We start from the raw sequence: 23,860 nt of genomic DNA, 5'->3' as shown, positions 1-23,860 counted from the left end.
AGGGGGGGGGGGGGTTAGAAGGATTACTTTATCCTATCCCAGGTATTCCTTAAAGAGGTGGGGTTTCAGGTGTCTCCGGAAGGTGGTGATTGACTCCGCTGTCCTGGCGTCGTGAGGGAGCTTGTTCCACCATTGGGGTGCCAGAGCAGCGAACAGTTTTGACTGGGCTGAGCAGGAACTGTGCTTCCTCAGAGGTAGGGAGGCGAGCAGGCCAGAGGTGGATGAACGCAGTGCCCTTGTTTGGGTGTAGGGCCTGATCAGAGCCTGAAGGTACGGAGGTGCCGTTCCCCTCACAGCTCCGTAGGCAAGTACCATGGTCTTGTAGGGGATGCGAGCTTCAACTGGAAGCCAGTGGAGAGAGCGGAGGAGCGGGGTGACGTGAGAGAACTTGGGAAGGTTGAACACCAGACGGGCTGCGGCGTTCTGGATGAGTTGTAAGGGTTTAATGGCACAGGCAGGGAGCCCAGCCAACAGCGAGTTGCAGTAATCCAGACGGGAGATGACAAGTGCCTGGATTAGGACCTGCGCCGCTTCCTGTGTGAGGCAGGGTTGTACTCTGCGAATGTTGTAGAGCATGAACCTACAGGATCGGGTCACCGCCTTGATGTTAGTGGAGAACGACAGGGTGTTGTCCAGGATCACGCCAAGGTTCTTAGCACTCTGGGAGGAGGACACAAGGGAGTTGTCAACCGTGATGGCGAGATCATGGAACGGGCAGTCCTTCCCCGGGAGGAAGAGCAGCTCTGTCTTGCCGAGGTTCAGCTTGAGGTGGTGATCCGTCATCCACACTGATATGTCTGCCAGACATGCAGAGATGCGATTCGCCGCCTGGTTATCAGAAGGGGGAAAGGAGAAGATTAATTGTGTGTCGTCTGCATAGCAATGATAGGAGAGACCATGTGAGGATATGACAGAGCCAAGTGACTTGGTGTATAGTGAGAATAGGAGAGGGCCTAGAACAGAGCCCTGGGGGACACCAGTGGTGAGAGTGCGTGGTGCGGAGACAGATTCTCGCCACGCCACCTGGTAGGAGCGACCTGTCAGGTAGGACGCAATCCAAGCGTGGGCCGCGCCGGAGATGCCCAACTCGAAGAGGGTGGAGAGGAGGATCTGATGGTTCACAGTATCAAAGGCAGCAGATAGGTCTAGAAGGATGAGAGCAGAGGAGAGAGAGTGCAGAGAGCCTCCGTGACACAGAGAAGAGCAGTCTCAGTTGAATGCCCAGTCTTGAAACCTGACTAATTAGGATCAAGAAGGTCATTCTGAGAGAGATAGCAGGAGAGCTGGCCAAGGACGGCACATTCAAGAGTTTTGGAGAGAAAAGAAAGAAGGGATACTGGTCTGTAGTTGTTGACATCGGAGGGATCGAGTGTAGGTTTTTTCAGAAGGGGTGCAACTCTCGCTCTCTTGAAGACGGAAGGGACGTAGCCAGCAGTCAAGGATGAGTTGATGAGCGAGGTGAGGTAGGGGAGAAGGTCTCCGGAAATGGTCTGGAGAAGAGAGGAGGGGATAGGGTCAAGTGGGCAGGTTGTTGGGCGGCCGGCCGTCACAAGATGCGAGATTTAATCTGGAGAGAGAGGGGAGAAAGAGGTCAAAGCACAGGGTAGGGCAGTGTGAGCAGGACCAGCGGTGTCGTTTGACTTAGCAAACGAGGATCGGATGTCATCAGCCTTCTTTTCAAAATGGTTGACGAAGTCATCCGCAGAGAGGGAGGAGGGGGGGGGGGGGGGGGGGAGGATTCAGGAGGGAGGAGAAGGTAGCAAAGAGCTTCCTAGGGTTAGAGGCAGATGCTTGGAATTTAGAATGGTAAAAGGTGGCTTTAGCAGCAGAGACAGAAGAGGAAAATGTAGAGAGGAGGGAGTGATAGGATGCCAGGTCCGCAGGGAGGCGAGTTTTCCTCCATTTCCGCATGGCTGCCCGGAGCCCTGTTCTGTGAGCTCGCAGTGAGTCGTCTAGCCACGGAGCAGGAGGGGAGGACCGAGCCGGCCTGGAGGATAGGGGACAGAGAAAATCAAAGGATGCAGAAAGGGAGGAGAGGAGGGTTGAGGAGGCAGGATCAGGAGATAGGTTGGAGAAGGTTTGAGCAGAGGGAAGAGATGATAGGATGGAAGAGGAGAGAGTAGCGGGAGAGAGAGAGCGAAGGTTGGGACGGCGCAATACCATCCGAGTAGGGGCAGAGTGAGAAGTGTTGGATGAGAGCGAGAGGGAAAAGGATACAAGGTAGTGGTCGGAGACTTGGAGGGGAGTTGCAATGAGATTAGTGGAAGAACAGCATCTAGTAAAGATGAGGTCAAGCGTATTGCCTGCCTTGTGAGTAGGGGGGGAAGGTGAGAGGGTGAGGTCAAAAGAGGAGAGGAGTGGAAAGAAGGAGGCAGAGAGGAATGAGTCAAAGGTAGACGTGGGGAGGTTAAAGTCACCCAGAACTGTGAGAGGTGAGCCATCCTCAGGAAAGGAACTTATCAAGGCGTCAAGCTCATTGATGAACTCTCCAAGGGAACCTGGAGGGCGATAAATGATAAGGATGTTAAGCTTGAAAGGGCTGGTAACTGTGACAGCATGGAATTCAAATGAGGAGATAGACAGATGGGTCAGGGGAGAAAGAGAGAATGTCCACTTGGGAGAGATGAGGATTCCAGTGCCACCACCCCGCTGGCTCGATGCTCTAGGGGTATGCGAGAACACGTGGGCAGACGAGGAGAGAGCAGTAGGAGTAGCAGTGTTATCTGTGGTAATCCATGTTTCCGTCAGCGCCAGGAAGTCTAGGGACTGGAGGGTAGCATAGGCTGAGATGAACTCAGCCTTGTTGGCCGCAGACCGGCAGTTCCAGTGGCCGCCGGAGACCTGGAACTCCACGTGGGTCGTGCACGCTGGGACCACCAGGTTAGAGTGGCAGCGGCCACGCGGTGTGAAGCGTTTGTATGGCCTGTGCAGAGGGGAGAGAACAGGGATAGACAGACACATAGTTGACAAGCTACAGAAGAGGCTACGCTAATGCAAAGGAGATTGGAATGACAAGTGGACTACACGTCTCGAATGTTCAGAAAGTTAAGCTTACGTTGCGAAAATCTTATTGACTAAAATGACGAAAATGATACAGTACTGCTGGCTGGTGGAGTAGGCTAGCTAGCAGTGGCTGCGTTGTTGACTTTGTTTGAACGTGTAGCTGGCTAGGTAACCTCGATAGTTTCAGTACTACACCTTGTCATGATACAAAAGCAACTTTGTAGCTAGCCAACATAACACTAATCAAGACGTTCCTTTGTAATGTATTTAGTTTCTACAATGCTGCTCGTCGGTAATAGTTGGCTAGGTTTGGAAAAATGGCGTCGCGGGGGACGGAAATAGCTGGCTAGCTAACCTCGATAATTACTAAACTACACAATTATCAAGCTATGACAAAGACAACTATGTAGCTAGCTAGCTAACACTGCACTAGTCAAATCGTTCTGTTGTAATGTATTAGTATCTACAGCGCTGCTAGTCGGTAACGGTTGGCTAGCTAGCAAACCCACTAGCTAGCAGTGGGTTTGATGACTAGGTGTGTTGACTAAGTCTGGACAAGGCGTCGCGTCGCGGCTGGCTAGCTAACCTCGATAATTACTCTAAACTACACAATTTTCTTAGATACAAAGACAGCAAAGACAACTATGTAGCTAGCTAACTAACACTAACACTACACTAATCAAGTCGTTCCGTTGTAATGTAATAGTTTCTACAGTGCTGCTAGTCGGTAGAGGTTGGCTAGCTAGCAGTGTTGACTAGCTAGCTAGCAGTGTTGACTACGTTAGGAGGACGAAAAAATAGCTAGCCTCGATAATTACTCTAATTACTCTAAACTACACAATTATCTTTGATACAAAGACGGCTATGTAGCTAGCTAAGAAAAATTGCTCAGATCAAACAAACCAAACCGTTGTAATGTAATGAAGTGTAATATTACCTGTGGAGCGAGGCGAACTGCGACTGCTCGCTCCAGACCGGAAGTATCCTGATAAATCGTTATCTGGAGTCGTGGACTTGGGAGGAAATCCTGGATGGGAAAGGAGCATGGGCTCAAGCGGGGGATTATCGCCACCCGCAATGGGAAATAGAAAAGTCGAGAGCTGAGAGGCGCTGGTATGAGGAGAGGGAGCGCCCAAATTTATTTGGGGGGGCACACGGGGAGATTGGCGGAGTCAGGCGGTAGACCTGAGCCAACTCCCCGTGCTTACTGGAAGCAGCGTGGTACTGGTAAGGCACCGTGTTATGCTGTGGAGAGCACGGTGTCTCCAGTGCGCGTGCATAGCCCGGTGCGCTACATACCAGCCACCGCAAGTGCCATGCGAGGGCAGGCATCGAGCCAGGACGGGTTGTGCCAGCTCAGCGCGTCTGGTCTCCAGGGCGCCTTTTCGGGCCAGGGTATCCTGCACCGGCTCTGCGCACTGTGTCTCCAGGGCGCTGGGAGGGTCCAGTTCGCCCAATGCCTGTTCTCCGCCCGTGTCGGGCCAAAGTGGGCATTCAGCCTGGAGTATGGATAAAGAGCGTCAAGTCTAGAACTCCAGTGCTCCCCCACAGCCCGGTTTATCCTGTGCCTCCTCCTCGGACCAGGCCTCCAGTGGATCTCTCCAGCCTGGGCCGTCCTGTGCCACCTCCCAGGACTAGGCCTCCAGTGGGTCTCCCCATCCTGGTCCGTCCTGTGCCACCTCCCAGGACTAGGCCTCCAGTGGGTCTCCCCATCCTGGTTAAGCCTGTGCCTCCTCCTTGGACCAGGCCTCCAGTGGGTCTCCCCATCCTGGTCCGTCCTGTGCCGCCTCCCAGGACTAGGCCTCCAGTGGGTCTCCCTATCTGGGTCCGTCCTGTGCCGCCTCCTAGGACTAGGCCTCCAGTGGGTCTCGCCAGTCCAGAGCCGCCAGAGCTGCCCGCCAGTCCGGAGCCGCCAGAGCTGCCCGCCAGTCCGGAGCCGCCAGAGCCGCCCGCCAGTCCGGAGCCGCCAGAGCCGCCCGCCAGCCCGGTGAGTCCTGTGCCTAGGGCCAGGCCTCTTACATGTCTCCTCAGCCTGGTGAATCCTGGGTCAGTGCCGCCGGAGCCGCCAGGGACGCCCGCCAGCCGGGTGCAGCCAGGGACGCCCGCCAGCTGGGCGCAACCAGGGTCGCCCGCCAGCCGGGCGCAACCATCGCCGCCCGCCAGCCGGGCGCAGTCAACGCCGCCCGCCAGCCTGGCGCAGCCATCACCGCCCGCCAACCGGGCGCAACCAGGGTCGCCCGCCAGTCGGGCGCAACCATCACCGCCCGCCAGCCGGGCGCAGTCAGGGTCGCCCACCAGACCTTCGGCGCGGCCAGGTGCGCCACCTAAGAGGGCGACGCCGAGGGTGGAGCAGAGGCCACGTCCTGCACCTGAGCCGCCGCCGTAAGAAGGCCCACCCGGACCCTCCCCTTCAGTGTCAGGTTTTGCGGCCGGAGTCCGCACCTTGGGGGGGGGGGGGTACTGTAACGCCCTGGCCATAGAGAGAGGTTTTTTGTTCTTTATTTTGGTTAGGCCAGGGTGTTACATTGGGTGGGCGTTCTATGTTCATTTTTCTATGTTTTTGTATTTCTTTGTTTTGGGCCGTGTGTGGCTCCCAATCAGGCACAGCTGAAGTTCGTTGTTGCTGATTGGGAGTCACACATAAGGAGCATGTTTTTCCTTTGGGTTTTGTGGGGGATTGTTTTCTGTTTAGTGTAGTTCCTGACAGAACTGTTGGCTGTCGTTTCTTTTTGTGTTTTGTTATTAGTGTTCAATTCGCTCTATTAAAAGTCTCATGATGAACACATTCTCCGCTGCGCCTTGGTCTACTCTCTCTCCCGACAGCCATTACAAGTAAGTACTACACATGATCAGGGGATACTACAGCGTTTAGTATAGTATTCTACAGTATACTACATTTTACTATACAATAATATAGTAAGTACTGTAGTATTCTATAGTAAACCATAGTATTTTATTTTGTGGGTACAGTAGGGAGTAAAAATAAAAGTGAAGCAAACCCAAACAGGGGACAACACCAAGGTAAAGGTTGTTCAACAACCTAAAGCAAAAGCGCTAAACAGAGGTCTAGCTCTTCCAACATCTCTTTTCCGAGCTGAAGCAATGGGCCAGCAGCCCTTAAATATCAGCTGTGCCAGCACAGGTGAAACACCTTCAGACTAACGAGGACAACAGGTGCAACACATCCTGCAACGAGGAGGATTCCAATCAGTACCGCACACCCAAAGAGAACCAAACTTTAAATCGATATCGAGAAGAAAAAAAACTATGCCGATAGCACACATACACCACACACACATTTGAAAAGTGTACAAACAGGCCTATTTGCTGTGTCTACCTGTATAAGGGAGGGTGCTGGATTTGAGTGGTAGAAGTGTTGAAATCCAGTTTATTTTCTTGCTAGCAGAAAGCTCTTAACCTGATGAGTCAGTCTGACCGGCAGAGAAATGCATCCAGGCATCAACACACACATACACACATTAACACTAACACGCACACACAGACATACCCACACACACACAACGCAACATTTACATAACTGTTTGACTTCCCAGTCCTCAGCTCACAGCTTATCATCTGTTTGCTTTTTATAGAAAAATGTGTCGGCTGTAAATATCTCAAGCATCCCAAACTCTAAACGACTTTGCAACGGGTCTATACTGAGTGGTTCAGTTTGTGTGTGTGAGTGTGAGAGAGAGAGAGAAAAAGAGAGAAAGACAGACATATAGAGAGAGAGGAGAAAGTCAATCAGCAGTCATAGTGTTGATGACTGCAGATCTTCTGTCTAGTGCCTCTCTTCCCTCAGGCAGTGTGTGTGATGTGATTATCTGATGGCAGTTTGCAGGGAATCTGATCTGATTAGGGGGTCAGTCAGCGAGAGCAAGGGAGCTGAGGCCCCTTACTTCCCGCTGTCTGTACCCCCTCTCTCTAGCCCCTCAAATCCTGTTTAGAGGGCTCACAAAAGGATCACAACACACTCACACACACACACACTTACATATGCTGTACATACCACTGAAGGAATAATCTGCAAACATTTGGCATTTTCATTCGTTGTCATGTCAAACAACATTGTATTCAAAGTGTCGACTATTATATTTTAACAATAGAATTAGAATAATCATTATATTTCCATGATTCCAACATCCCACCTAAAATTAAGCCTAGATTGTTTGCCCATATCGTGCAGCCCTATGTGGAAGTGTATAAATTATCTCAAATGAGTGCAGGAAATGCAGAAATGAATGAAAATAGAGACAATTATTTTATGTTGATGTTGAATTGAACAGTATAAACAATCAGAATGGAGAAAGACCCATTGAAATCATTTAGAATATATGTGTTGCCACCCTAGGGTCACGCACTACTCATAAAGCAAATTTTAGAACTTTTATACCTTCAAATATCGCCATCCCATTTTTTTCATGCCGTTATATGATATTTTGGCAATATCGCCCAGCCCTAATAGCCCATATCCTCTCACCTGTCTGCGTGTCCCAGGCTTGGAGGGAAGTAAAAGTAATTCCGCTACCTAAGAATAGCAAAGCCCCCTTTACTGGCTCAAATAGCCGACCAATCAGCCTGTTACCAACCCTTAGTAAACTTTTGAAAAAAAAAATCACCAGATACAATGCAATTTTACAGTAAACAAATCGACAACAAACTTTCAGCATGCTTATAGGGAAGGACATTCAACAAGCACAGCACTTACATAAATGACTGATGATTGGCTGAGAGAAATTGATGCAAAAAAAATAGTGGGGGCTGTTTTGTTAGACAGTGCGGCTTTTGACATTATCGATCATAGCCTGCTGCTGGAAAAACGTATGTGTTGTGGCTTTACCCTCCCTGCTATATTGTTGATAAAGAGTTACCTGTCTAACAGATCACAGAGTGTGTTCTTTAATGGAAGCCTCTCCAACATAATCCATTTAGAATCAGAAATTCCCCAGGGCAGCTGTCTAGGCCCTTTACTTGTTTCAATCATTACTAATGACATGCCACTGGTTTGAGTAATTGCATTGTAAACTGTCATGGTCAAAACATATTGATACAACAGTAGCTAAGATGGGGAGAAGTATGTCCATAATAAAGAGCTGCTCTACCTTCTTAACAGCACTATCATCAAGGCAGGTCCTACAGGCCCTAGTTGTGTCGCACCTGGACTACTGTTCAGTCGTGTGGTCAGGTGCCACAAAAAGGGCACCTGACCTTGGATGTACACAGAGATCTAATATTAATAATATGCATGTCAATCTCTCCTGGCTCAAAGTGGAGGAGAGATTGACTTCATCACTACTTGTATTTATGAGAGCTATTGGCATGTTGAATGCACCAAGCTGTCTATTTGAACTACTGGCGCACAGCTTGGACATCCATGCATACTTCACAAGCGATGCCACAAGAGGTCTCTTCACAGTCCCCAAGTCCAGAACAGACTATGGAAGGCGCACAGTACTACATAGAACCATGACTACATGCAACTGTATTCCACATCAAATAACTGATGCAAGAAGTAAAATTTGATTTAAAAAAAACAGATAAAAATACACCTTATGGAACAGCAGAGACTGTGAAGCAACACAAACATAGGCACAGACACATACATACATACACACACACACACACACACACACACACACACACACACACACACACACACACACACACACACACACACAGTAACATGTGCACTATACACACACACACATGGATTTTGTACTGTAGATATGTGGTAGTGGTGGAGTAGGGGACTGAGGGCACACAGTGTGTTGTGAAATATGTGAATGTATTGTAATGTTTTTAAAATTGTATAAACTGCCTTAATTTTGCTGGACCCCAGGAAGAGTAGCTGCTGCCAGGGCAGCAGCTAATGGGGATCCATAATAAATACAAATACAAATACACACACACAGAGCCAGGCATTCCCAGTTGAGTCAGCGGTGTGTCTGTCTGGCAGATGTGAGAACAGATGTGTTTGATGATATACAGTATGAGATCAGAATCCTATTTGGCCTTTAAATACAGAGGAAAGGAGTTTCAAGACCGATTCAGCCTGTGATAGGCTGAGGGGTGACTCTGGTGCGTGTCCTATACAGGCTGTGATTGGCATGGGGGTGTCTTGTCCAGGGATGTGATATGCTGGGCGGGGCTTATCCAGGCTGTGATTGGCTTGGCGGGAACTATCCAGGCTGTGATTGGCTAGGCGTGGCCCAACATGTTATAAAGTGGATTAGAGCGTGGTCGTGGTCACGGATGACCCTCCCTTTGTAATCACATTGATTGCATTCGATTCGACATGGATTAACAGATAATTAGGGGATACAGCAGTGATCCCCTTTCTTCTATCTGCTGGGTTTGGGGAAAACCTCCCCACCCACTGTTTCACCTACACTATCTGTGCGAGCTGCCTATGGAATTGTTTAACTATGCACAAATTGGTAGGAGATTGCATACTTTACCACTACTCTCTCTCTTTCGCTCTCTCTTCGTTTCCATCTTCTCCTCCTTCCTCTGTCTCGCCTCCTCTCCCTCTATCTCTCCCTCCCTCACCCTCTTTCTCTCCCCCGTCTCACACACTCTATCTTTCCCTCTCCTCCTCTTCCGTATCTCTCTCTTTCTCTCTCTCTCTCTCTCTCTCTCTCTCTCTCTCTGTCATGTTCCTACTGTATTCCTACTGCATGCCACTGACTATCTACAGCTGTCAGGGATCAGCCTGGCTATCAGAAGTGTGTGTGTGTGTGTGTGTGTGTGTGTGTGTGTGTGTGTGTGTGTGTGTGTGTGGTGTGTGGTGTGTGTTTAGGTGTGAATGTGTGGGACTTATCTCGGAGCGTTCCCAGTAATGGCTTCCCTGTGGGAGTATGACAGCTGCAGACTGACTATTCCTTCCTGGCATGTGTATGTGTGCAGATTTCCGTGTATGTACCAATTAATGCTTGAACACGTACATACAACAGATGTTTGAGTGTGTTGCTTATTTACTCTGCAACGTGTGTGTGTGTGTGTGTGTGTGTGTGTGTGTGTGTGTGTGTGTGTGTGTGTGTGTGTGTGTCTACTGCTGGGAATGGCTATGATGCTAACCTGCAGCCCTGTGCAGACTCGGCTCAGAAGGCTGTAATGGACTTAGCCTCCAGCTGGGAATAGTAGGATAATTCTACCATACCTTTGTAACCTGCCAGCAGTATAATATTGACCGTAAATAGTCTCACTTAAGAAGAATGCACTAACCGTAAGTCGCTCTGGATAAGAGTCTGCTAAATTACTCAAATGTAAAACACTGAACAAAAATCTAAACGCAACATGCAACCGGACTGGGAAAAAATAAGGTAGGGGCGTGGATCAGAAAAAACAGTCAGTATCTGGTGTGACCACCATTTGCCTCATGCAGCGCGACACATCTCCTTGGCATAGAGTTGATCAGGCTGTTGATTGTGGCCTGTGGGATGTTGTCCCACTCCTCTTCAATGGCTGTGAGAAGTTGCTGAATATTGGTGGGAACTGGAACACGCTGTTGTACGCGTCGGTCCAGAGCATCCCAACATGATCAATGGGTGACATTTCTGGTGAGTCTGCAGGCCATGGAAGAACTGGTACTTTTTCAGCACCCAGGAATTGTGTAAAGATTCTTGCAACATGGAGCTGTGCAGTATCATGCTGAAACATGAGGTGATGGCGGCCGATGAATGGCACGACAATGGGCCTCAGGATCTCGTCACGGTATTGCTGTGCATTCAAATTGCCATCCATTAAATGCAATTGTGTTTGTTGTCCGGAGCTTTTGCCTGGCCGTACCATAACCCACCGTCACCAATGGGCACGCTGTTCACAAAGTTGACATCAGCAAACTGCTCGCTCATACGATGCCATACCCGCTGTCTGCCATTGAAACCAGGATTCATCCATGAAGAGCACACTTCTCCAGCGTGCCAATGGCAATCAAAGGTGAGCATTTGCCCACTGAAGTCGATTACGACGGCAAACTGCAGTCAGGTCAAGACCCTGGTGAGGATACCGAGCACTCAGATGAGCTTCCCTGACAGTTTGTCCAGAAATTATTCAGTTGTGCAAACCCAAAGTTTAATCAGCAGTCCGGGTGGCTGGTCTCAGACGATCCCGCAGGTGAAGAAGCCGGATGTGGAGGTCTTGGACTGGCGTGGTTACACGTGGTCTGCGGCTGTGAGGCCGGTTGGACGTATTACCAAATTCTCTAAAATGACATTTGAGGTGGCTTATGGTAGATAAATGAACATTCAATTCTCTGGAATCATCAAACATCAAACCTTTAACAAGACACACCTGTTAATTGAAATACATTCCAGGTGAATACCTCATGAAGCTGGTTGAGAGAATGCCAAGAGTATGCAAAGCTGTCATCAAGGCAAAAGGTGGCTATTTTGAAGAATCTAAAATAGATTTTGATTTGTTACTACATGATTCCATATATGTTATTTCATAGTTTTGATGTCTTCACTATTATTCTACCTTGAATGAGTAGGTGTGTCCAAACTTTTGACTGGTACTGTATATATATGTTTTATTCAAGATCCAGATCCTAACCAGGGTTGTGTTGTGCATGATTGTGCTGAGTGTGCTCGTCCAACAGGTTATGGTGTTTGGGCTCATAACACAGGGAGGAGTGGTACTTATGCTGTGATGTGAGGATGAGAGCACACACACTCTCTCCTGTACTCACAGGCTCTATGGTAGGGATAGGGATAGGGAGTGGGAGTGTGTGTGTGTGTGTGTTTGTGTGTATTTTAATGATGAGGAGGGCTGTAGAGGGCCCCAGAGTGATATTTTTATCGACTGTCTCATCCATCATACTCCTACAGCTACAGCAGCATGAGACCCTGGGTAGGCAGTCTACTGGGGGGGGGGGGGGGGGGGGGGGGGTCAGCCCTGTCTTATAGCTTCATACATTCATAACATTATGCTCTGTCTGACAGAGCAAGAGAGAGAGAGAGAGAGGGAATGAGAGAGAGAGGTCGTGTGTCTTTTGTATTTGAGAAATACAAACCCACACAAACATACCCAGACACTCTCAGCAGCAGTTGGCAGTGCCCAGCCCAGGTCCATTAGCACGTTGTCTGTGTGTTACTCGGTGTGGTCTGGGTGGTGCAGGTTGTTGTCACATCTGACCCAGCTGGCACACACAGGAGAGGAGAGAAACGCTAACAGGCAGACTCCCAGCTGCAGAGAGGCTCATACGCCGAAGCCAAAAGTCATGTCTGCAAAGAGGCTCATATAAGCTTTACACTGGGTTGGTATAGGCATATAGCAGGTCAATGTCATATTAATGCCATATTACATAGCAGTTCATTTTCACCACCGTACAGTGGATTCAGTCCAGGCCCTGTTTTAATTCTACAATGTCTCATGGCCTCCAGCATCAGAAATGTGTCCTTTTCCGATTGACATTGGACAATAAAGTTATGTTGTAACCTCCCCCCCCCCTCCTCTGTCCCCCTCTGCAGGTTGGAGTGGGTTGAGATCATCGAGCCGCGCACGCGGGAGCGCATGTACGCCAACCTCCTCACCGGAGAGTGTGTGTGGGACCCCCCTCAGGGGGTGCGTATCAAGAGGACAGGGGACAACCAGTGGTGGGAGCTGTTTGACCCCAACACCTCCCGCTTTTACTACTACAACGCTTCCACGCAACGCACCGTCTGGCACCGCCCGCAGGCCTGCGACATCATCCCCCTCGCCAAGCTACAGACGCTGAAGCAGCACACGGACGTGGCCTGCCCGGGAGGGACGGGCGGAGACAGAGGAGGGAGGACGTCAGCGGATAACAGCCCAGGGAGGAGCAGTGCCGTCAGTAGGGAGGGGAGCACCTCGTCGTCACTGGACCAGGAAGTGACCGCATCGGAGAAACAGGGGAATAGAGAGGAGGCAGAGAGGTAAACACAGTACATACACTACACAATGTAAACTACACTAACCCGAACATGACCACAACCCTAATTTAACCACAACACTAGACCAGGAACTGAACGCATCAGAGAAACAGGCGAGGAGGCAGACGGGTAAATACACACTACCCTGACCATAACCCTTAACACAACCACGACACTAACCCTAAACACGAACAATGTACCTGACCCCAATCCTAATCCTAACTCGAACTCGACCACAGGGAGGAGGCAGACAGGTCGTATACAGAACCATGACCAGAACCAGGGCCTAAAATGAACACCTGCCAAATGCGGGTAGATTTTGGCATTGGCATGGAAGATATCTTTTTCACCAGCCACTTTGGCGGGTGGTCAGGGCTCCACAATGCGAGCATTTCATTTGCATTTATGAATAAAATAGTCAAGTATGATCACATTTATAGTAATATAAATTCTGCTGTAGTATTTCCGCCGTTTTGTTTCATGGTCTAATTTACTTGAAACAAAAGTCTACTGAAGTGAGTCTTTGTCCTGTTTTTTTGGGCTATTTACATTGTTTTGTTCACAAGCTAGGTTGTTTTTCTATGTTTGAGTTTCAACAGCTAGGGAAGAGAAGACAACGCTCCTACTAGTCAGACTCAATCTCACAATCTCACAGACATGACTTGAGTCACGCTACCACGGTAACCTTAAAGGGGCAGGTGAACATCTGTGATATTTTGGTTAAAAGACTCAGGACACCAAAAAATGTATTATCAACATACCACGTTAGTTACTTCTTACTAGTAATACATTTATTGTTTTAGAAACATTACAAAACACGCTCGTCCATTTTTTTATGTTTTGTTGGTGTCATTTTTGGAGTCTGAGTTGGTGGTAGGTTTTTTTTATCTACCTGCCACAGTGGCTGGTGGACCAAAAGGTAAATGTCATGCCCTGACCACCAAGACAAATCCTGTAGGTTCTCTGTCACTCTCTCTTTTCCCATCTCTCTCTCCTTTTTTTTATCTCCATCTTGCTCTTTCTCTCTCCTCCCTCTCTATTGATTGACCCATTTCTCCTCCTCATTCAGATTTCCTCATTCTCTCACTCACCTTCAGTTTTCCTCTCTCCTCCTCTTCCCCCTCTCATTCAATTCATCTTGTTCTCTCTCTAACGAGTCTGTCTTTTGCTTATTAGCTGTAATCTGCTGCAGTCTTCTGTGATTGGTGGAAACGCTTGGCCGGGGTCGCGGTGTCCTGTAAATGTGTTCAATGCCCCTGTCCCTGCCAGAGCTGGAAAAAGACACTTCTCCACAAACACACACACACACACGCACACACATGTACACACACACCATTACCAAACATACTTCATGCTTTGCATACCCAATTTCAATACTATTTTATGTCGGTATATCCCCTCTATTTTGGCCAGTGTGTGGTCCAGTACAAGTTGTTCTCTAGAGGGTTTTTGTGATTCCAGGTCATTAAATAGAGAGACTGGTTTGTCACGGTTTCACTGGCCATCCCCCAGATGAATTGTGGGGATTGACCTTGAGGTCCACAGACAAAGACAAGGATTCCATTTAGGAACCGTGGCGCGAGAGAGGTGAGGACAAGATTGAGAGGGAGAATAAGAAGAGTCTGAATTTACTGAAATAAGGATTCTCCTTGAGCCATCCTATTCCCTACTATGTCACTGTCTGTTGACAAGTGTGTGTGTGTGTGTGTGTGTGTCTGTGTGCGCGCACATTCATACTTGTGATTGTGTGTTGGTGGGTGGCTGTGTCAGTGTGTGTGTGTGTGTGTGTGTGTGTGTGTGTGTGTGTGTGTGTGTGTGTGTGTGTGTGTGTGTGTGTGTGTGTGTGTGTGTGTATGTGTGTGTATGTGTGTGTGTGTGTGTGTGTGTGTGTGTGTGTGTGTGTGTGTTCCAGTGCATTGCCAGCACCCTAAATATAAAGCACTCTCTTTATTCAACCACACTTTGAAGGGTGTTGGCACTGTTCTCCTCCCTCCCCACTCAGAAATCACCCAATGTCACATCTATGTTAGTGCATTTGTCTGTCAGATTGTTTATGCAAAAATGGTTTGAGTATCATTCACTACCATTAGACGGGGACAGCCTGACAGAGAGGTGTTTTGCTGCAGCGGGGTTTGAGTTGAAGTTCAGCGGAGTTGAGTTGATTAGAACCCTAACTTCCTGAAGGTCATTCATATTGATGAACACATCCGTAATGCATGGTATACACCAAGCATGTATGTGCGTCTGGGAGTGTGTGTGCTTGCATGGGAGGCCATCTGGAGTGAGGAGTGACAGACTGCCGCTGTCACATCAACCTGCCCCGGCCTCACCTGAAAAAACAAGCACACACACCTGCTGCTGTATATAGCATCATTATTGTTATTTTATTGTGTTACTTTAGTTTATTTAGTAAATACTTTCTTAACACTTCATTTTCTTCAACCTGCATTGTTGGTTAAGGGCTTGTAAGTAAGCATTTCACGGTAAGGTCTACACCTGTTGTATTCGGTTTGATTTTGCGTGTGTACATACAGTATGGGAAAGGGGGGATACCTAGTCCGCTGCACAACTGAATGCATTCAACCGAAATGTGTCTTCCACATTAAACCCAACCCCTCTGAATCAGAGAGCTGCGGGGGGGCTGCCTTAATCAACCTCCACGTCATCGGTGCCCGGGGAGCTGACTGCCTTGCTCAAGGGCAGAACGGCAGATTTTTTCCCCACCTTGCCAGCTCAGGGATTCGAACCAGCGACCTTTCGGTTGACCGCTAGGTTCCCTGCCGCCCATGTATGTCAGATGTCCGTCAAATGATGCTGGCCTTCAGTTCCCCTTTGATTTGACTTCAGTTTAAGAGTTGGTTGGTGATGGGTTGGTTAATCACATTGATTGATTGTGTTAATTAAATCATTACAGTGGCTAAAGCCATGCCCGGTCAATACACCTGAGAACAACAATCCCAGCCAGGTAACCCTCCAGATAGGAGTGGAAGCCACTCACACACACAGTGTCGATAGAAAATGCTATGGGCAACCTGTCATTTTTGTGCTTGCTAAAGGCCTCTTGGTCCCTCAGCAGGAAGATAAGGGAGAGGGGAGAGAATGTGTAAATTGATTTGAAGGTCGATTGTCTATGAATAATTTATGACTGGAGAGAGGAAGAACAATGTTCACTTTGTAGTGGCTTTCTAGAGAGAGAGAGAGAGAGAGGTGGAGATTTAAAGAGCTGAAGAGGCGGAGACATGGAAAGAGAAGACAGACAAGGTGACTGGGAGTGACAGAGTGTCCAGGAGGGAGATCAGGAGATGATAGAGGAGAGGTGGAAAGTGTGAGCGAGGAAAAGACAGAGAGAGAAGAGAGGTGGTTGTTTCTAATGGCTTCCGAGCAAAGTATGGTCCAGCCCAACACACACAACACTGTAATCTTTAATCCTACCCCCTTTAACACACACACACACACACACACACACACACACACACACACACACACACACACACACACACACACACACACACACACACACACACACACACACACACACACACAAACTCATTGGCCACTCCAGTATTCAGCTGTGGCCTTGGGCATCAGAGCATGGAACTATTGAAGACAAGGGTGGCCAATGCTGCAATCAATTTCACACCCTACTCTCTCTCTCTCTCTCTCTCTGTCTTTATCCTCGCCTCCATCTCGCTTTCTCTGGCTTGTCTCCTCCACTTCCTCCGTCTCTCTCTCTCTCTCCTCCTTTCTCCCAAAACTCATCATTTATATTTCTCTCACAGTTTCTCTCTGCTGTTGGCTGTTTACTGAAAAACACTCAAGGTGAAAAATGTGTCGATGTGTCCTTGAGGGGCGTCTAAGATTTGAAAACATTGGGGGCTTAGTCCAAAGCCAGTAGGGGGGTCTGTGGGGCATTCTCCCCCTGCCAAAAAAAAGAAGGAATTTCAACAGCTAAATACATGAATTTGGTGCACTTTTAGATATACACTGAGAGATTAGAACATTGAGAGATTAGATATTTTTCAGGAAACTTGCACCTTCCCACCTGCCACAGCAGACACTGCCAGTACTCAATTATAGTTGCTACTGGGGTTCCCTCTACTCTGGAACACTCTGTACTCTGGAACACATACATCTACAGTGTATTGCCAAAAACCACTCAACAACTTTAAACATATAGACTCTGACCTGTCCAATGAGCCAAACTGATTTTAAAAATCCCACAGTACCCAAACACCTTCTCTCACACACACACACACACACACACTCACACACACAAACACACACACACACACACACACACACACACACACACACACACACACACACACACACACACACACACACACACACACACACACACACACACAGTGTTATTGTTTGTTACTGTCTCATGTGTCTATCCTTTTCTCTCTGTGTGTGTGTGTGTGTGTGTGTGTGTGTGTGTGTGTGTGTGTGTGTGTGTGTGTGTGTGTGTGTGTGTGTGTGTGTGTGTGTGTGTGTGTGTGTGTGTGTGTGTGTGTGTGTGTGTGTGTGTGTGAGAGAGAGAGAGAGAAGGTGTTTGGGTACTGTTGGATTTCCTCACCTGGAAATTCTTCGTAAGCCATGTTTTACTTTTTCACTGTCGGTATTTCACCTCTTATAATGTGTGCAAATAAATAAAACTAATCAGAATCTATAGAGCATCTTAAAGTAATACAGTCTACTGTGTGCTCAATCCACCTCTGTTCTTCTCCATCTACCCTCTTCTGTCACTTTCTCTGGGTCTTGTCTGTTGCTGTCTGTGTCTTGTCTGTTGCTGTCTCAGGTTCTTCTTTGTTAATGTCTCCTTACCTATCCTTTTCTGTTATGGCCTGTTCTATTTTTCTGGTGTCTCTCTCCATCATATCCTATTCTTCTGTTGCTGTCTCAGGTTCTTGTTTGTTACTGTCTCATGTGTCTATCCTTTTCTGTTATGTCCTGTTCTGTTCTTCTGGTGTATCTCTCCATCATATCCTATTCTTCTGTGGCTGTCTCTGTGGTGTTTCTCTCCATCATGTACTCTTCTGTTTCTGTCTCTGTGTCTTCTCTTGTGTGTCTTTAGTTTTGCAATCCAAAACAGTCAAGGGGATACTGGGGTAGCATCATTTGTTTTGGGCCTGTGTCTGGATCACTTAAATCATCCTCTTCCCTACCATTTGCCCCTGGCTGCTGCTGTTCTAAGTGCTCCACTGGCCTGCTGTTCTCATCTGTCCTCCTCCATGGCTCATCTGAAAGGAAGCAAGGTAGAGGTGCAACATGTCGTTAGTTAGTTGTAAAGGGCGCCTGCACTTCCTGATTTTGCCTCGTTTTAGGTTTGGTTCATTAATAAATGCTAGCGGCCTGCCTGAATTCAAATGTGAGTTGGTTTCGGGGTGTGGTTTCATGTGGGTGTCTTGTGTGTGTGTTCGCAGGTGGGAAGAGTCAGCCAAATTATTTAACCAATTAGCTTCAGTCAGCCGGTGTGCGACCTGACTTTAGATAGCCTATCTAGTTAGGAGCTAGTTAGGGACCTTCAATAAATTACACAATGTAAATGAGACAATATTTTCATGTTGCACACCTTTTAGTTTTCTCATTAAATGCTTTCAATATTTGTCTATGAATTTCTACAATTTATATTTGGTTTGAGGTTTTTAAGTCATTGAAATTTGGAGCTATTTGAATTTGTACATTGCCGTAATTTACCGATGGTCCCTAAATAGCCCCATATCTATATCCAAAGTCAACCACAAATTTACCACAGGCAATAGGATCAGGTCCATGCAGCTGCACTCCGAATTGATGATTACTTGTGTAATGCCAGCGGTGGGTATGTAGGCAGGAATTACATAAACCTTACCTTCATTTACGTTGTGATGCAGTCACGACCACAAGCCTTACAAAACTCCGTTTTGGATGAGACTGACTTTATGACCAAAAATATTCTGTTTACACTCTTTGTAGTCAATTTTGACAGTAGAATACATTTTTCTGACTCACGTCGATGCCAAATAGGCTGTTTTCTAAATGAGAAGTTGTTTTTAGGAGAAGTCGCTCTTTAAAGTTACTGACACGACCAGGGCAATTCAACTAAAGAAACATTAAATTGTCCGCATAACATGACAGATAAGTAGCTGCATAGCCCCTAGGCTATATGAATATAAAGAGACATGAGCCCCAAAAAATGATCTGTCGAATGGACTAAGTTATAAGACCTCTGTGATTAATTTCATTTTGTGATGTATATATACACATGATATACAGTACGTGGAGTATACAAGTGTAATGAAATGCTTACTTGCAGGTTAACCTTGCAGACAATGCAACAACAATAGAAAAAGTAAGTTTAAAAAAAAGGGAATAAAAATAGTAATAAAAGTAAAAGCTCAATGAAATAATTTCACAAATTTAACAACGGACAGTTTTTTACAAATAGTTACATATCCTATATGGAAATAACAGACATGAGCCAAGCATGTTTACCTGTAGAATGGAATCGTTTTAAAGACCCCTACGATTCATTTCATTTCGTCAGTTCTACCACCTCAACATTGCTCATTTTAAACAGGGATAAATGTAATGTTGTAGTAAAGTTCAGCTTCAGTCCACAGGGGGGCACTGTGTAACTGTCAGAAGATATGTGCTTCAGTCTGAAAAATGTAGCCAGTAGCTACCGAAGTGGCTAGCCAGCTACAGAATCAAAACCCATCAAATACACTCGCTGGAAATAAACACTTTTCCTAAAATCATGACTTATATCAACATCCTTAGCTTGCCCATTCACTAAATATACTGTTAACTACCTCTGACGGACACCCAATAGCTTAAGGATACTGAGCGCTAATGCTAGTTTATTAGCATTAGCCAACCCTTATGCTGAGGGAGACTAGCTAATTAGCTACCACTAATTAGCTAACTCTGCTGCTGCTGCGCTTTGACTTCCTGGCTGTTCTGCCCTCTCCACCTCATTCACTGTTGCCTCAACCAACTCAACCTGTTCGTTTGTTTTGCCACTCTTTCGGAAGAAGTTCCGAATATCCATATTTTCTGCTATGCTGCAGACTCTTGACTGAGTGACGGACGTTTTGCTGAGTGATGACATTGGCATGGAACCGCTGGTGCTGTAGGGTTGGGGGAGAGGTCAAGGGACGTGAGTGGTCCACTGCATTGTGAAATCTCGACCAATCCTAGCAGGCACCGCGTCACTCCAGGGGCTTCTTGCAGTGGCTGCTACTGCCTAGCGCGATATATTGTATTTTTGTTATATACTGTATAGCGCAAGTGATGTGTGGTTATGGTAACTCATATTAGACCATCAAAAGGTTCAGTGCTGGGTCAAAAACATCCGGGGCTTCAGCACTTAAACCTAAATTGCTCCAGGGGTGCCGTACTACTATAGCTGACCCTGTAAAACAACACATTTCACTGCACCTATCTGGTGAATGTGACAGTAAAACATTGTATTATTATTATTATTATTATTATATATTGCATTACAACAACCCATAACAGCAGCAGGTCCAGATGTTGCAGTCATGTCTTCTGTGTGACTGACAGCAGCACCAGTTCACCTGTACAGAGCAGCAGTTTCACACCCTGGTCCTCCCATGGTCATTGTCACGCCACAGGAGTTGGGAAGAGAGCACAAGCAGATCTGCGACCAGGATAGGGGGTTTCACTCCGCTCTCCGACTGTTCTGTTCCATTCCAACCACTAACTCGTCTATGGGAAAGTTGAAATGCTGTGTTGAACTGCCTCACTGTGTGTGTGTGTGTGTGTGTGTGTGTGTGTGTGTGTGTGTGTGTGTGTGTGTGTGTGTGTGTGTGTGTGTGTGTGTGTGTGTGTGTGTGTGTGTGTGTGTGTGTGTGTGTGTGTGTGTGTGTGTGTGTGTGTGTGTGTGTGTCTGCGTCACAACTTTGTCAGGATTTAGTTTGGACACAACACTCTTTCTCATCAGTCACTTCAGAAACACACCTGACAGCTCCTTGTCGCTCTGTCCCTGCTGCTGCCAGATGGAATAATGAACTTACTCTCTCTCTCCCTCGCTCTCTCTCTCTCTCCCCCCCTCCCCCCCCCCACTTCCCTCTCTCAGGACCTCTCCGTTCAGGTGGAACACAGGTACTAAGGAGAGGATGCTGATCAAGGTGACAGACAGAGAACCCAGCTTCCTCTCTCACCAGGGGAATGGTTACTCCCCCTGCGACCCCCCCACCCTCACCCCAGTCCCTGCACCCGGCACTGGCACAGCCTCCCGTACCCGCCGATCCTCTGGAGGTTCCGCCCCCCCTGATGGCGCCCCTGACGGCTCTCCCATCCTCTATGTTGACCGCCACCAGTCGCCCTTCCTGAAACGGGCGGAGCTAGGGGGTGGAGGAACAGGGACCCACCGGCGCTCGTCGGCTGACTCACAGCCCTCTTCCCCCCGCTATGCCTATGAACCCCCCCTCTACGAGGAGCCCCCCTCGGAGGTAGGACACTCCAGAAACACAGTTACAGAAACACATTCATAAAACACCTTCAAACACACCTTTCAGCTAGCTTATGTCTACTGTGTTCTACCTGCCTTTTCCCTGTATCCGTATGTATCTGTCCTGTTTCGTTCGGTCTTTTGATTCATTTTAATTGCACTACGATTTAAATACACTAAGATTTGACTTTACTTGCACTTTTATGTTAATGTACTTTTTAATATAAGTTGAACTTGTCCTTGACTGTAGCAGACAAATGTATTGTTATTATTATTATTATTATAGTACCAGCCCCCGCCCATCTACGAGGAACCTCCCACAGATGTGATGCGCCACCTGGGCTCTGACTCCTCCTCCTTGCTGTACGGCACAGGGAAGTCCCCCACCCGGGGAAATCCCTCCTCGGGGACGCCCCTCTACCACTCGCCCAAACAGAGCCACTCCCCCTATGGTCAGCTGGTGCTGACCAGACAGAAGTGTCCAGAGAAGACACAGAGTCTGGAGTACAGCCCTGCAGGGAAGGAGTACGTCAAACAGCTAGTCTATGTGGAACAGGTAGGTAGTCCGAAGGTTAGAGAGATGGACCAGCAACTGTAGTGTTGCTGGTTCAAATCCCGTGTCTGACAGGGAAAAGTGGGGTTGTGAGTGTGATGGTAACTGGAGAGTTGCTGGCATCAGTCGGACATTTGTGTACATTGGACAGTAAAGTCATCTTCTTCTTCTTCCTCCGCCTACAGTCCTCCTCCAGCCCGCGTTTTAAGACGTCCGACCGGCTCCTTCGCTACGGGACCTCCACGGCCACCCCCTCCTCCACGGGGGGTTATGGGGGCTCCTACGGGGGATCCTACACCCTCCAACACAGCCAGAGTCTGATCCGGGACCCCCGGCTGCTGCTGGACTACGGGGGCGGAGAGGGGGGCGAAGGCGGGGGCCAGAGGCTGCTCTACGAGGACTCGATGTCCTGGAGCTCCAGTCAGCACCACTCCCTCTCCCTCTCTGGGTCTACAGGAGGAGGGGGCTTCTCGCCCGGTGGCAACCGCAAACGCAAGACCCGGAAGCCCTCCCTGCCTCAGGAGCTGGGGAGTTGTGGCGGGGTGGACCGGGAGGAAGGGCCAATGTCGGGGACCCTGTCAGAGGCGGTGATGAACCAGGCCAGGCTGGCGTGGGAGGCCCAGCAGGTGATGAAGCAGAGGAGCAGTTGGGACTCAGCCCCGGGGGGAGGGGGATCGGCTGGTGGCTGTGCCCAGGGAGGTGTGTCTAAAGACGGGTACGAGAGCGACGGTGCGGTGCCCCTCCCCCTGCCAGGCCCGGTGGTGAGGGCGTTTAGTGAGGACGAGGCGTTGGCACAGAGCGACGGGCACCACGGGCATTACCACTGGAAACGCAGCACCTTCGACAGACTGGGCTTCCCTCGGGCACTACTGGAGAAGAGCCTGTCTGTACAGACCAACCTGGCCTCGCCTGAGCCCTTCTTACACCCTTCACAGGTATACGCAGTACACACACACACACACACACACACACACACACACACACACAGTCTATCACTACACTGCAGACTCTAGCATTTATAGTCTATGTTGCCGTAGGTTTGTGTGTGCACGCGCACACTTGACTGTGTGGGGCCTCGCTGCAGACTCTAGCTCATCTTCTCTGTCACAGAGACATACCCTGGCTGCCGTAGGTCCATGAATGTTTCATAATGTGCAGAATCAGATAATTATTTGAAGAGCCAGAGCTCAGATTGAATCATGTAATATCAAAACTGCTGCTACTGCCACATACCTACCAGGCAAACACACACAGACACACACAGACACACAGCCCAACACATGCACATAAATACATTGACACACCAGGCCATAAACAAAGACACACAGACCCATGCCACATTCTCCAACACCTTTTCGTTGTGCTGCTGAGACAGAGCGACAGCAGGTCTGCTTTAAGGTGTCAAGAGAGATCGGAGCCATGCTAGAGAGGGACTGGAGGCTGTGGGGAACTGCAAGCCAGGATTTATTCTGCTTCACATATGCAGCCCTCCCTCCCTCTCTCATCCCTCCAATTATCCATTCTCTCTCTCTCTCTCTCTCTCTCTCTCTCTCTCTCTCTCTCTGTCTCTCTCTCTCTCTCTCTCTCTCTCTCTCTCTCTCTCTCTCTCTCTCTCTCGCTCTCATATCTACCATCGCACACCCTTGTTGTAACACACACTCGCACACACACAAACACACACACTGACTTTTTTGCCTTATGACAATAACTTATTTGCATGTTGGTGAAACTGCCCTCACATAAGAGAAATCTGCCCCTATCAAAACCATCGGAGCGAGAGAGAGGGAGAGAGAGAGAGGGAGAGAGAGAGAGGGAGAGAGAGAGAGGGAGAGAGAGAGTGGTGGGACGGTGAGAGCGAGAGAGGGGAATAGGCAGTTGGAGGGAGAGACGCAGGGGGTAGTGGAAGATAGCAGGCCTGAAAGTGCTTACAAAGAAAGAAATTGC

General features: G+C 48.4%; 1 protein-coding gene across 3 annotated transcripts in view; it reads left to right on the top strand.

Moving 5' to 3' along the window:
• LOC115192299 (rho GTPase-activating protein 39) overlaps positions 1 to 23,860 on the top strand; it is a 167,815-nt gene that overhangs the window by 118,010 nt on the left and 25,945 nt on the right. For all 3 annotated transcript variants that reach the window (XM_029750631.1, XM_029750630.1, XM_029750632.1), the window contains exons 2-5: positions 12,477 to 12,902; positions 20,989 to 21,364; positions 21,650 to 21,919; positions 22,102 to 22,851. In XM_029750631.1, the coding sequence (XP_029606491.1) occupies positions 12,477 to 12,902; positions 20,989 to 21,364; positions 21,650 to 21,919; positions 22,102 to 22,851 (1,822 nt within the window). The remainder of the gene's footprint in view (positions 1 to 12,476; positions 12,903 to 20,988; positions 21,365 to 21,649; positions 21,920 to 22,101; positions 22,852 to 23,860) is intronic.

This window comes from Salmo trutta, chromosome 4 (genome assembly GCF_901001165.1).
Source record: "Salmo trutta chromosome 4, fSalTru1.1, whole genome shotgun sequence".
Lineage (NCBI taxonomy): Eukaryota > Metazoa > Chordata > Actinopteri > Salmoniformes > Salmonidae > Salmo > Salmo trutta.
This window is presented reverse-complemented; position numbering and strand designations above follow the sequence as displayed.